A 14,912-nucleotide genomic window follows, 5' to 3' on the forward strand; every position below is an offset into this window, starting at 1 on the left:
GGCCCACCTGACTTTAGTTGTAAACTGGACACCGGTCTTGATGACCAATGGCCGGTCGGGATGCATAGGCATGCAGGGCTGCCGCTCTACCACGAAGGCACTGGAAGGGAAAGAGAAGGGCAGTGGTTCACACACAACTCAGTGGGCCAGTCCCTGTCCTGTTCCTCGGAAGTCAGCCAATCTCTTGTTCAAGGACATTTTGGGGAGGGGTGGGTGGAGGGCGGGGGTGATGCGGGAAAGGGGCAGGGACTCTAAGTTACCTTTTCATTAAGTTTCTAAACAGCTCTACGATTCTCTCCTCCAGCATTGGCCGGTGTTGTACAATGGGATCCCCTTTGTAGCTAACTTTCTGCTGCAACTCCTCCAGTTTCTTAATTTGTTGGCGGGTCTGAAGTTGAGATTCTGCCAATGAGGTTATCCTGCCAATAAAATAAGGAAGATACCAGTTACCTAAGTGGGTGTACACAGGTGAGTTGGAGAAGGGGAAGGGAATACCACAGGTATAAACACCTGTATGCAGTCCCCTGACTTAGGAAAGGGGCATTGTTTTTCATTGTGGGAAAATATGCATAGCCTAAAATTGACCATTTCTAAATGTACAGTTCAGCAGCATCAGATTAGAAAAGGGAAACTTATTTTTGCCTTTTTTGGGGTTTTTTTGGCCATGCTGCGTGGCTTGCAGGATCTTAGTTCCCTGACCAGGGATTGAACCTGGCCCCTGGCACTGCAAGTGCTGAGTCCTAACCACCGGACTGCCAGGGAATTCCCTATTTTGCCTTTTTAAAACAATGCCTTCCTAAAATTTTACATTTCAAAGAGGAAGGCAGGCATAGAGGAAGAAGTGTCAAAACTTATGCCACTAGGAGGCATTAATCGCGTTACCACTGGAAAGTGACAAACATTAGAACCCAGATATGGAGAACATGAAATAAGGAATTTGATGCTCACTTTCCTCAGCCTAACTTGTCTTTGTACCCAAATGTGAGGACTGGGGAAGCGCAGGACATCAGACAGCCCAAGAAGATGGGTTTGAGCCAGCTCTGTCCCTCACTACCTGTGCAAACTTGGCCAGGTCCCTTCACTCTCGTGGGCCTTGGTGTTCCCTTGCCTGAGAGACGGGGGTGGGGGTAGAACTGCACGATCCCCAGGAGCCCTTTCAACCTCACCTACCATGGATCAAAGGATGTGACACGATGTTTCAAAATATTGATAACATGCATATAGAAAAAGTAGACAGGGAGACAAAGGTTGATTAAGTCTGTCCCCAGGAGTGGAGAATATCAGTGTCTCTCTTTGATGGCCCCCCCCCCCACTAGTTTAGTAAAGACCCTAAAGAGAGAAGGTGGAAGGCGAGGGGCAGGGGAGGACGGCACCAGGACTTCTGAGCTCGCTGACTCCCTTCTGGCAGCTACCTTCTCCATTCCCAGAACTTAAAGCTTTTTGGTTCCCTGATCAGGAAGCATTTAAAACTGCTCTCAGTAAATCAGCAGAGCTCAGGGTTAGTGAGGGTGTGAACAAACAGGCATCTCATGTAGAGTTGTCCTAAATTTCCAGTTTCACGCTCTGTGTATCTGGGCTCCCTTTCATGTCAAGCTTCTCCCAGTTTAGGCTGCTGCAGCATATTTGTCACTGGGCCTTGCACATCAAGGGTTCTCCACCAAGATTTTCTGAATGAATGAAAGTAAAAGAGCAGGTTATAGACGAGCCTATAAAGAATGATCCTACTAATGTAGAACGTATAGATTTCTATCTGTACATATACAACAGATGTCTAGAGTGACAGTCACCAAAATTTTAACTCTGAGTACCTCTGCATGATTTGATCTTTAAAGTCTTCTCTTCTCTTTATTAATTTTCTGTATTTGAACTTTTTTCCCTTATAAAAAAAGCATGTCATTTGAGAGTATTAAAGTAACTAAAATTTGGAATTTAGTCCACGTGTTAAATACAGTTAAACCAAAAGCTTTATTCCAATTAGTCTCATATATAGTTAAAATACAGCAATATAGGGATTTCCCTGGTGGCTCAGTGGCTAAGAATCCGCCTACCAATGCAGGGTACACGGGTTCGAGTCCTGGTCCGGGAAGATCCCACACGCCGCGGAGCAACGAAGCCCGTGCGCCACAACTACTGAGCCTGCGCTCTAGAGCCTGTAAGCCACAACTACTGAAGCCCGCGCGCTAGAGCCTGGGCTCTGCAACAAGAGGAGCCACCGCAATGAGAAGCCCAAGCACCGCAACGAAGAGCAGCCCGCGCTCGCTGCAACCAGAGAAAGCCCGCGTGCAGCAACAAAGACCCAATGCAGCCAAAAAACCCCCAAACAAATAAATATTTTATTTTAAAAATATAAAATATAGCAATATAAATACATTTTCATTTAAAAAAATTGTCCAAATAAAGTAAAAGCTTTAACCCTTAGACTAAATTTGAGTATGTTGAAGTCCCCACCTCTGAAATGTAGTAGCAACTCTTTGGGCCTGCAGTTCTGACCATAATTTAGCACAGCTTTCTAGGAAGAAAGGAAAAACTTCTCTTTTCTGTTTTACCAGTTTTCTAGCCGATCTAGGCAGATGTTGGGAGGGCCTCCAATGCAAGCAATCTGCTGCCGCCTCTTCCAGTCGGCCAGCTCTTCATCTGTGAGAGTTTTCTGCACGTACTCCATAGCTGACAAAAGCCCTGCCAACTCACTCACGATGCTCTGGTTGGAAACCAAAAACAAAGTCAGAAAACATTTCCTCAGACCGTCTCTCACCACAGTCTTTAGTCAATTCCAGAGAAGGAACTCATTAGAAAACAAGCCAGTTCTTCCCTGAGATGCCCAAGTCCTGCACGTGAGTGAGACAGGCAGGTGGAGGTGCCCACAGCTCTTACTCGCCGCATCTGGTCCAGCGCAGTAAGCATCTGTTCGAGCTGCTGCATCTTCTGCCTGGTCACTGACTGGTTGTTTCCATTCAGATCTTGCATATCTGAGAAGGAAGGAGAAACTCCTTGAGCTGACGGAATACTCCTGTCCTCAGTAACTAGGCTCCCTTAAGCGCCAGCAGCCCCTGAGCACCCACTCCCCCGAGTCTGGACAAGCAAGTCCTGAGCCTCAAGGAGCACAAACTCACTTTCTACGGGAGATTTTAACGTCTCTAATATTCACTTGCCTCCTTGACTCTTGAGGGTTTTGTAGTTGAAATCAAAGTCATCCTGGAGATTCTCTACCACTTTCATTTTCTGTTCTAGATCCTGTTTAAAACAAACCAAAACAGAAGTAAAAAGGATTTCCCTGGGGAGAGGGAAAAGGAAGTTTCTGAATAGGATTAAAAACCTCACAAAAGATACACGCAGGACCCACAGGCAACTTCCCCAAGAAAAGTCTTCCTGCCCTAGACTTGCTTCACCTGGACACGCTTCCGGACATCCTGTAGGTGCTGCTCCAGCATTTGCTGCTTCTCCGTCACCACGGCGGCCGTGGGATGGTTGGCCTGGCCCCCTTGCTGCCAAAAAAGGGAGCCAATGTACATGTGAATGCTGGAAACACGGGGAGAAAAACATCTCTGTCTAGTCTCCATCCACCCCCAATACCCTTCCTGCTTGGCCTGAGCTGCTGCTGCCATTGTGAGGTGAAAGGTGGTTACACGGCAGCCGGTGCTCTCCACGTGCTGTCAGTATGGTGCCAAGAAAGCTCTCACACTTCTACCTGTATCCTTGGCTTTTTACCTCTAGGTCATACTATAAACCCACTCTGCGTATTGCACTAGGAGACCACATGTTGAGCTAAGACACAGTCCCTACCTTCAGAAAACTCATTCTAGGTAAGTATATATATAAAAAAATTCAGAACAATTTATGACAGCAGACGCTAGATGCCTATTTTAATGCATCGGGCAGAACCTACCGTACAGCACAGGGAACTCTACTCAATATTCTGTAATAACCTATATGGGAAAGATTCTGGAAAAGAATGGATATATGTATGTGTATAACTGAATCACTTTGCTGTACACCTGAAACTAACACAACATTGTAAATCAACTATATCCCAATATAAAATAAAAATTAAATTTAAAAATAATAATAAATAAATGCATTGGGTGGGGGGACCTCCCTGGTGGTCCAGTGGTTAAGAATCCACGCTTCCACTGCAGGGGGCAGGGGTTCAATCCCTGGTCGAGGAACTAAGATCCCGCACGCCAGGAGGTGTGGCAAAAAAAAAAAAAAAAAAATGCATGGGGGTGTCCAATACATTTCTGTGGGATAATAAAAAAACCATTCTGTCCCAGGGTGAAATTCCCTATCAAGAGATATTATCTCAGGGGAGAAGGGGAGGAGGCCGGTGCCTTGAAAAGGTCGAATTGCACATGAAACTTACAAATAAGTTTTGTCAAAGTAATAGGACGTCTTCGGACAAAGAAGACCATGTAAAAGCTGCAAGTGACCAAGACAGTGTGCTACTGGCATAGGATGGAGATATCAGCCAATGGAACAGAACTGAGAGTCCAAGAAAGACATTATATACCCAGTTTCCCAAACTAGAAATTCTGGGTTGTCTTTGATTTCACACTGAGCCACCAAATCTTCCTGGCTCTATATTCCGTAATCTCTCCAACTGATCTCTAGCCCCACTGGCTCAGTTCAAGCCCCGACTGTTGATCCCTTTGCCTCTAATCTCGCTCACTTCCAGTCTGCTCTCTACACTGCTGCCAGAAGTCTCCAAAATAGATCTAAACATGCCAGCTTTAGAGGGAACCATACTCTCCTTTTCCAGTGGACCCTGTCCAAGCCCACAGAATACAAACTTCCCTTAGAAGTTCTGGGAAGGCGACCTCCACCCCTACTCTCTTCACAGGGAGAGCGACTCATCGGATTAGTGAGGTTGGGACAAAGACTCTAGCACACGGAGACCTTCGAAGGGCCCAGCACTTAAGCTGGTGCCTCTCTCCTCCCACTCTTGCCTTCCTGGGGCACTCCTGGGGCAGAAGCGAGGGCCTGGTTTCTAGAAGCAGTTCTAGAGGCCTATGTCTCTGTCTCAGTGGGCATTAGTGAGTGGTCTTTGAAGTTCCATAAGGATGACTGGGGCAGTCCTGCCCCTGCAAACTCAGTCTCTCACCCCAAGACCTGACCCAGGGGACAGGTATCTAAACAACAAAGACCTACTGTATAGCACAGCGAACACTGCTCAGTGTTATGCAACAACCTAAATGGGAAAAGAATTGGAAAAAGAATAGATACATGTACATGTATAACTGAATCACTTTGCTGTACACCTGAAACATTATAAATCAACTGTACTACAATATAAATAGATAGATAGATAAATAAAGCCCCCATGGTTACCCATCCAAGTCATGTATTCGGTCTTGTTTACCAACAATACAGCTGATATTTTAATCTATATTCAACTCCCATGTCTATTTCTAAATTGGTACTGCACTTAAAGGGAGAAAATAGATGTGATCGGTCATTACCCACAGAAACCTACTTCTGATACCTTAGTAAAATCTATTGGCTCCCCGCTGCTTCCAGGTATAAATGTCTCAGCCCAGCACAGACAGATGTTTCACATAATCCAACAACTGAAACCTTCCCTCCCTGTGCTTGAGTCACTGCAAACTACCCACCCTTCCCCACACACAACGTGTTTGCACACTGACTCCCCGCCCCGTGTCCACTCAGCCTAGCACAGCTGAACTCACTCACCTTCAAACTCGGTGCAAATGTTTGCTCCCCTGTGAAACCTTATTCAACTTCCTGAAGCAAAAGTACTCACATCCTCCTCTACGTTTTTCTCCCTTGAAGTGTTTGTGCACCTATCACCCAATTAGACTGAGAGCCCTGGGAGACAAGCGATCACGCTCACTTGTCTTCCTGTCTCCTCGTGCTTTACCCACGAAAGGCAGGTGGGAATACGCCAGATGATGTAAACAGACAGAACAACAGTGAGGCCTGGGTTGAGGTAGCTCTGTATTACGGGCTGCAAACTTTTTGTCTAAGGGCCAGGTGGTAAATATTTTTTGGCTTTGTCGGTCATACAGTCTGCATGACTGTATAAATACCCAGCCCTGCCACTGCGGCATGAAAGCAGCCAGAGACAGTGCATACATGAATGTGTGCGGCTGTGTTCCAAAAACACTTCATTTACAAAAACTCGCAGCAGGCGGGATTTGGGCCCTGGGTGTTGTTTGCCAGCCCCTGATCAATACGATTGGGACCATTCTTGGGACACTTACTGCTTTTCTAACTCTCATGGCAAAGTTGGTGCCTCTCTCCAAATGGGCTTAAATTGATTATTTTTATCTTATGGAACAGGATGCAAACATAAAGGTTCTCCACAACAGCAAACTCTAGTGATACACAGACAAGTGCCATTTGGCTAACCTCCCTGACGCCCGAGTCTTGAACAGTGAGTATTATCAGTTACCCCCTCATCCACATCTGAGCCTATCAGCTTTCTGCTTAAAATTCTTTAGTTGGTCCCCATTTCCTACAGATGTGGTGAGGATGAGGATGAGGATGATGAGGATGATGAGGATGAGGAGGATGAGGAGGATGAGGAGGATGAGGAGGATGAGGAGGATGAGGATGATGATGATAGCAGCAACAGAAAACAGTTAACATTTATTTTGCATTTACGTGTCAGGTACTGTTCTATGCATCTTACACACAGGAATTAATTTAATTCTATGAAGTCGGTGCTATTATCATTCCCAGTGGAGGAACAGAGAGAGTCAACAGTTTGCCTGAGGTTACACAGCAAGTGGCAGATCTATGGGGTTCAAACCCAGGAGGTCTGGGCCCAAGGCCCTTGTGGTAAACTGCTCTTCCAAGGCCAAACTGCCAGGCATGAGTAACTAGGAAGGTTGTCATGATGTGGCCCTTGACCACCTTATCTTCCTTTACCCAGTCAGATGCTGAACTTTCTACACTTCTCCCAAGAATACATGCACTCCTGTTTCTGTCTGAACACGATCTTCTTTCTCCCTACACTGTGGTCTCCTTACCATCTGCCTGATGCCCATACAATAAGCATTGAGTCGGCTCAAACAGTACCTCTCCTTTCTGTATGATGCTGTTCCTGACTCTCTCAATTAGACTTAGATGTTCTTTCTTCTTTGTTCCTGCTACATTTTTGTCTTTAAAAAGAAAAAATTGTACACCCATGTTCATAGCAGCATTACTCACAAAAGCCAAAAGGTGGAAGCCGCCCAAGTGTTCATCAACAGATGAATGAATAAACAAAATGTGATAGAGCCACACAATGAATAGTATTCAGCCTTTGAAAGGAAGGGAATTCTGACACCTGCTACAACATGGATAAACCTTAAGGACTTTATGCTAAGTGAAATAAGCCAGTCACAAAAAGACACACACTGTATGATTCCATTTATATGAGGTACATAGAGTAGTCAAATTCACAGAGACAGGAAGTTAGAATGGTGTTGCCAGGGTCCAGGGGGAATGGGGAGCTACAGTCTAATAGGTATAGAATTTTAGTTTTGCAAGATGAAAAAAGTTCTGGAGATTGGTTCACAACAATGTGATGAACTTAACACTACTGAATGGTACACTTAAAAATGGTTAAGATGCAGGAATTCCCTGGCGCACCAGTGGTTAGGATTCCACGCCTCCACTGCAGGGGGCATGGGTTTGATCCCTGGTTGGGGAACTAAGATTGCAACCATAAGCTGCACAGCACAGCTAAAAGAAAAAAAAAAAGGATGGTAAATTTCATGTTATGTGTATTCTCCCATATTTTTTTTAAAAGAAAGGGGAAAAGAAAAAAAATTCCCTGATTATAGGATATTAAAGAAAACACCTCAGGGAAACTAAAGAAGTCTCCTGTAACCAACAACATTAATGCTTTGGTATATATCCTTCTAGACGTTTAATCATACATTTCAATAATATATGCATATCATATACATTTGTCTTTCCTGTTATGAGTCCAATCTTTGCTTCCATTACACTGTCATGTAATGGAGGGTTATTGCTGCTATTGTATAAGAGAATTACTGATTCTTAAAACATTTATCTTGAACACAATCACTTTTCTGAACCCTTGTTAGTTCCAATAATTGTGTTTTGTTTTTTTAAAAGTTTGTCTTCTGGGCTTCCCTGGTGGTGCAGTGGTTGAGAGTCTGCCTGCCAATGCAGAGGACACGGGTTCGAGCCCTGATCTGGGAAGATCCCACATGCCACGGAGCAACTGGGCCCGTGAGCCACAATTGCTGAGCCTGTGCGTCTGGAGCCTGTGCTCCGTAACAAGAGAGGCCGCGATAGTGAGGGACCCGCGCACCGTGATGAAGAGTGGCCCCCGCTTGCCACAACTAGAGAAAGCCCTCGCACAGAAACGAAGACCCAACACAGCCATAAATAAATAAAATAAAATAAATAATAATAATTTTTAAAAAAAATTAAAAAAAAAAAAAGTTTGTGTTCTGCTTTCCAACATTAACACTCCCTTTTTCTGTCTTATTACAATGGCTGGATCTGTCAGAAAAATATCAATGGCAGGAGGCACCCTCAATCTTGTAACTTTTTAATGAGATTACGTTAGTGCTTCACCATTGTACATCATGTTCCCTTTGGTTTCTGACAAATATTCTTCTTTTTGTTAAGAAAGTTCCTTATTTTTAAAATCTAGAATGGACACTAAATTTTGTCATCTAACAAAAATACAATTTTTCTTCTTTAACTTACTAATTTAATGAATTATATTAATAGAATCCCTAATGTTAAGCCACCCTTGCATTCCTAGAATATAAACCATGCTTTGTATACTAAGCAGGATTCAAAAATCCTAACCTTTTCTTTACTTACACTGTCTTTTTAGGTCTTGATATTAGCATTATTCTAGCCTCATAAAATAAGCTGGAAACATCTCTTTTTTTCCCCTACACTTTGGAAGAGTTTAAATGATACTGGAACAATCTGTACCACAAAAGTTTGTTAAAACTTTTAAACCATCTGGCCTATTGGCTTTTTTGGTGGGATGGGGAGTGTAATTTTTTTCAAGTCTTTTTCAATATATTTTTATGGTTATTGATCTAATTAAGTTTTTTCATCTTTTTTAGTATATTTTAATAATTTGTATTTTATTGCATTATAAAGTTGTTTGATTTTCTGTTTCTCCCAGACCACAACCTCCTCTAAAGCAGGGGGCCATAACAACCAGCACACAGTAGGATACACATACACATATACACATAATAGATTAGACGATCTAGATAGATAGACTATCATATATCAATATGTGTTCCCCCAATGGGCCTGTTAGCATCACATAATCCCTATTCCCTAAACTAACTGTATCTCTAGCTCTAGTGAGGTTATTCTCAAACTTAACCACAGAGAGAAATGCATATGAACCTGAATGATTCAATCCCAAACCATCCCCCAGGTGGCTCCCAAGAATAATACATTGTCACATCCTTCTGGTGCAAATGTGAACTGTTACAGCCTTTGGGGAAAGCAATCCAGAACTATCTATAAAAAATTTATATATATTTTATACACACACACGCACACATCCCTTGACCTAACAATTCCGTGCCTGGAAATCCATAGTAGAGAAATCAAAGCATGAATATATAAAGATATATAGGGAGGCATTGCACTAGTATTTACAGTGGAGGAAAAAAAAACCCAGAAAGAAGTGACTGTCTATCGAAGGGGTAATAATTGAATAAATTATAGCAGATCTATACCACAGAATATTATGCAGCAAATAAAGTGAGTCAGCTTTATACTACTTGACTTAGAAGGATTTACATGACATAATTAAATGAAAAAAGCAAGATGCAGAAAAGTAAACCAATTTAAATATAATGTGTATGTGTGTATTTTCTATAGTTTATGGGAGCCTGGAGAAAGGTATGAAAGGATATATATCAGACTATTAATGTTGGATTCCTGGGAAGAGACAATGAAGAGAGGAGTGAGTAATCATTAGAGAAATGCAAATCAAAACTACAATGAGGTATCACCTCACACCAGTCAGAATGGCCATCATCAATAAATCTACAAACAATAAATGCTGGACAGGGTGTGGAGAAAAGGGAACCCTCTTGCACTGTTGGTGGGAATGTAAATGGATACAGCCACTATGGAGAACAGTATGGAGGTTCCTTAAAAAACTAAAAATAGAACTACCATACGACCCAGCAATCCCACTACTGGGCATATACCCTGAGAAAACCATGATTCAAAAAGAGTCATGTACCACAATGTTCACTGCAGCTCTATTTACAATAGCCAGGACATGGAAGCAAACCTAAGTGTCCCTCGACCGATGAATGGATAAAGAAGATGTGGCACATATACACAACGGAATATTACTCAGCCATAAAAAGAAACGAAATTGAGTTATCTGTAGTGAGGTGGATGGACCTAGAGTCTGTCATACAGAGTGAAGTAAGTCAGAAACAGAAAAACAAATACCGTATGCTAACACATATATATGGAATCTAAAAAAAAAAAAAAAATGGTTCTGAAGAACCTAGGGTCAGGACAGGAATAAAGACGCAGACATAAAGAATGGACTTGAGGACACGGGAGGGGGAAGGGTAAGCTGGGACGAAGTGAGAGAGTGGCGTGGACATATATACACTACCAAATGTAAAAGAGATAGCTAGTGGGAAGCAGCCACATAGCACAGGGAGATCAGCTTCATGCTTTGTGACCACCTAGAGGGGTGGGATAGGGAGGGTGGAAGGGAGACGCAAGAGGGAGGGGATATGGGGATATATGTGTACGTATAGCTGATTCACTTTGTTATGCAGCAGAAACTAACACAACATTTTAAAGCAATTATACTCCAATAAAGATGTTTAAAAAAAAGAGGAGTGAGGGACATTTCAGATCTTTGTTTTTTAACTTTCTTTCTTGTAATTTTCTGTAATGTTTTAAAGTTTTTCTTAAAAAGTAGAATGAATTTTATACGCAGGAAAAAAAAGTTATTTTCACTGTATAAAACAAAACGCAGGGACTTCCCTGGTGGCCCAGTGGTTAAAACTCTGTGCTTCAAACGCAAAGGGCACGCGTTCGATCCCTGGTCAGGGAACTAAGATCCCACATGCTGCACGTGGCACGGCCAAGATAACCAAAAAAAAAAACCAAACAACAACAACAACAAAAACCAAAGAACCCAAACACCCCCTTCTCCCCATAGGTCAGTGCACATCCTAAAGACCCTGGAAGAGCAAACACATCTTTGTACACACGAAGGAAGCACATTTCAACAGCGCTTTGTGTCTTCCCAGGCCTCACCTGGGCTGCAGTGGCTGCGGTCTGGAGGAGGCGGGACTCTTCCCACAGGCATCGGGCCACAATTCGGGCAATCTCCATTGGCTTCTCAAGGTATCTGCTCTGTACGTAGGAGAGAAAGAGAATGAAAAGTGGCGGTAGACTAAGGAGATGTGGACTGAACTTTGCTAACTTCCTCATAAATTAGGGAAAGCATGACATTTACTACATGAAACAACACAGCAAAGGCCTCAGAGCCTGGCTGCCATTAGTGGGAGATGAAGGGAAGAAGAGAAGAAGAAAGGCAGTCATGAGGAGCAGTACTTCAGTGAGAGAAGGCTTGGTCGTCTGTCTTTGGACAGTGTGTTATCCCAGTCTTACGGGGAGGCAACTGACTTTGTCAAGGAGTATCCATTCATGGTCGAACCTTTAACACTGAAAAATAAGAGTCATCTTCCTAGTCATCTGACCTCATCACAATCATGTTACTAACATGCTAACATAACACGATTAACATAGCAATCACATTATTATTTCAATGAACCAAAGAAGTGAATTTCAGGCAATGATACTCAAAGGGTTAGTTACTTCTCCTTGGATTTAAAGTACAAGATACGTTCTCATTATTTAGCCAAATGAGGAAAGAAACTTTCAGGAAAGAAAGATAAAACCCTCCTCTGCGGGTTCAGTTTCTCATCACACCTGAAGGAACTGCTTGATTCTTCGCAGGTTGTGCTGATAGAGAACATTGGATTCTTGCAGGAAGCGGCTATACTGCTGGTCAATTTCACCCAAGAGATTATGAAACACCAAAGTTGCATGTGATTCTTTGCTGGCCGCATATGCCCTAGGAAAAGGAAGAAGGATAAAGAGTGATTCTGAAACCTACACATACATACACATGCATGCACGCAGAAATCACCATCAAGAAGGAGGAAAAAACCCAAGGCAAACCTGATGCTTTAACCCACTCATCATTTTAGATGCATCTTGCTCAGCAACCATAAATGTCATCAATTTAAAAATTATGAACAATTATTCCAGATACTATTAGCCACTGTCATAGTTCTATATTTATCAAATACTTGAGTGAAGTGAACAGGTATGTTGTTTTGCTTTAAATTCTCAGTCAACTCTGTGGTCAGACTTTTAGTAGCAAATAAGCAATCTCAAGCTAGGGTGGCCTATTTCTGACATCTCTGAATCACCTCTCTGGCCCCTTACCAAATTCTGGAAAAACTAGGTCAGGGGCCTGAATTAAACCAAAATTAATAGGTGGATCTGAATACATTAAAGTGAAGGAGGGACTTCCCTGGTGGTCCAGTGGGTAAGACTCCACGCTCCCAATACAGGGGGCCCGGGTTCAATCCCTGGTCGGAGAATAGATCCCGCATGCCGCAACTAAAGATCCCGTGTGCCGCAACTAAGACCCAGAGCAGCCAGAATAAATAAATAATAAAATAAATAAATAATTTTTTTTTAAAAAGTGGAGGAAATAGTTGTTGGGATTCTGTACCATTATCTCCTCTATGAACGAGTCTATTTCTCTGACTCTGTGTTTCTTTCCCTTAATGAAAGGGGAATCAGAAGTACGAACCCAAACTTTTACCCACGACAGAATTCTCATTCAGATAAAAAAAAATTCACTTCGCTGTGCGGCAGAAACTGACACAACACTGTAAAGCAATTATACTCCAATTAAAAATATATATATATATATATATATATAGAGAGAGAGAGAGAGAGAGGGAGCAAGCATGTCCCTGAAGTGTCAGAATACACAGAGCATCTCATCAAGCAAATGAGATTAAAGTCAGGCTTCAAAACATCTACCACCAAGCAGGCTGCTTCAATGTGCCAAAAGACAGCTGCCCAGATGCCCTTCTAATGTAGAAAATGTTTTTACAAGACTAAAATGACCTCTCTATCTTCTGTTCTCTTTTATCACATCACCTGTACCCATAAGCTTTTCAATGAAATAGCTAGCAAAGAGTTAAGTTAGAGCAGATCATGTCTCTTGCCTCAAACTAAAACCTAACAATTTGGGGAGTTTCTCAAGAAGGACTTACCAATCTTGACTCTCGATCCAAGGGGCCAGAAACTGCCGTAGCTCCATCGGGAAGCTGTCACTGTACAGCTGATGAAGCTGCTCCAAGTACCGTGTGTCCAGCTGCTGTAGCTGATTCCATTGGGCCATTCTGCTGGAATCAGGGGTCACAACTGCAAACCAAAGGTTTATATGGTCACTACAAGCCCCAGTAAGGGGAAACAATCTATCCAACACAGGCATCGGGTCTGTGATTAGGGATAAAAGGTGCTTTGGAAAGGATCTTCCATGTTTCTCCCAGTTTAGAGCAATACATATACATTCAAATCTCTACCTCTGGAACCACATCGCAGCTTCTTTCTCCTAAACCAGGATGACAAGGTGGGCATGATGCCACGTTCTAGAATCCATTATCTCTCAGAGGTATGTGAAGCTGAGAAATTACTTAACTTCCAGATTTCCATTTCCTCCTCTATCAAACAGAGATCATAATTCCCACCCCTCGGGGTTACTGAGATAATATTTCTTGAGCACCCAGCTCAGTGTCTAGCACACAACAGATGCTCAACAGGCGTGAGTTCCTTTCTTCCCACTCTACACTCCTTTTCGGTGGACTGGGAGGTAGAAACACAGTAAACCTAAGTTTGATCTTTAAACTAAGAACAAAATGTGGGATATGGGTGTTCAGGGAGGGCAGAGAGCTAATTCCAAGACTACAGGTTTAAACACATGAGCAAGGACCTGCCTGGGATTCTCCCACTCAAAAAAAAGAGTAATTTTGTTTCTAAAATTTCTCAGTCTGGGATGAGAAAGAAGAGAAGCTAAAAACCAGGCATTCAGGTTGTCCCCAGGTTCATGAACACCCCAGGGAAATGCTCAAGGAGAAGCCAAGCCAGCTAACCACCTTGAGTCCTCTTTGTGAATAGCTTGGGTCATGGAAATAGCAATACAGACCAAGCAGTCTTAAGAAGCTGTAAAAAATAGGGCTTCCCTGGTGGCGCAGTGGTTGAGAATCTGCCTGCCAATGCAGAGGACATGGGTTCGAGCCCTGGTCTGGGAAGATCCCACATGCCGTGGAGCAGCTGGGCCCGTGAGCCACAACTACTGAGCCTGCGCGTCTGGAGCCTGTGCTCCGCAACAAGAGAGGCCGCGACAGTAAGAGGCCCGCGCACCGCGATGAAGGGTGGCCCCCACTTGCCACAACTAGAGGAAGCCCTTGCACAGAAACGAAGACCCAACACAGCCATAATTAAATAAATAAATAAATAAATAAATAAATAAATAAATAAATAAATAAAATTTAAAAAAAAAGAAGCTGTAAAAAATAACTATGAAAAAAAAAATAACTATGAGTAGGAGCCAAAGACTAAGGTATATATGGATCAAAGTATATTGAGATGGTTCTCTGGGACAGTGAGAACATTTACTGAAAGATAGAATACATACAAATACATACACTTCACTACAGTGCTTGATTTATTTCTTGGAGAAGGCATGAATAAGCACCTAATTACTGGTCCTTTCATAAAAAGGCAAACTGGTGACAAAACCAACAGGTCTTGTGTTCTCAGAGCAGCAAGTTAAATGATCACCAAGTTGTTCAGAATCTGGGGTCCTTACAGAATTCAAGAGGGCT

General features: G+C 42.8%; 1 protein-coding gene across 4 annotated transcripts in view; it reads right to left on the bottom strand.

Moving 5' to 3' along the window:
• The window catches only part of STAT3 (signal transducer and activator of transcription 3), a 65,006-nt gene that overhangs the window by 16,406 nt on the left and 33,688 nt on the right, over window positions 1-14,912 (bottom strand). For all 4 annotated transcript variants that reach the window (XM_082440587.1, XM_082440585.1, XM_082440586.1 and 1 more), the window contains exons 2-10: window positions 13,299-13,449; window positions 11,932-12,076; window positions 11,254-11,352; window positions 3,387-3,482; window positions 3,150-3,231; window positions 2,872-2,966; window positions 2,547-2,698; window positions 261-419; window positions 8-100 (exon numbers count right to left, since the gene is read on the bottom strand). In XM_082440587.1, coding sequence (XP_082296713.1) covers window positions 8-100; window positions 261-419; window positions 2,547-2,698; window positions 2,872-2,966; window positions 3,150-3,231; window positions 3,387-3,482; window positions 11,254-11,352; window positions 11,932-12,076; window positions 13,299-13,426 — 1,049 coding nt within the window. In that variant the 5' untranslated portion in view covers window positions 13,427-13,449. The remainder of the gene's footprint in view (window positions 1-7; window positions 101-260; window positions 420-2,546; window positions 2,699-2,871; window positions 2,967-3,149; window positions 3,232-3,386; window positions 3,483-11,253; window positions 11,353-11,931; window positions 12,077-13,298; window positions 13,450-14,912) is intronic.

Source organism: Balaenoptera physalus (assembly GCF_965194825.1).
Source record: "Balaenoptera physalus genome assembly, chromosome: 20".
In the NCBI taxonomy this organism is placed as follows: Eukaryota; Metazoa; Chordata; class Mammalia; order Artiodactyla; family Balaenopteridae; genus Balaenoptera; species Balaenoptera physalus.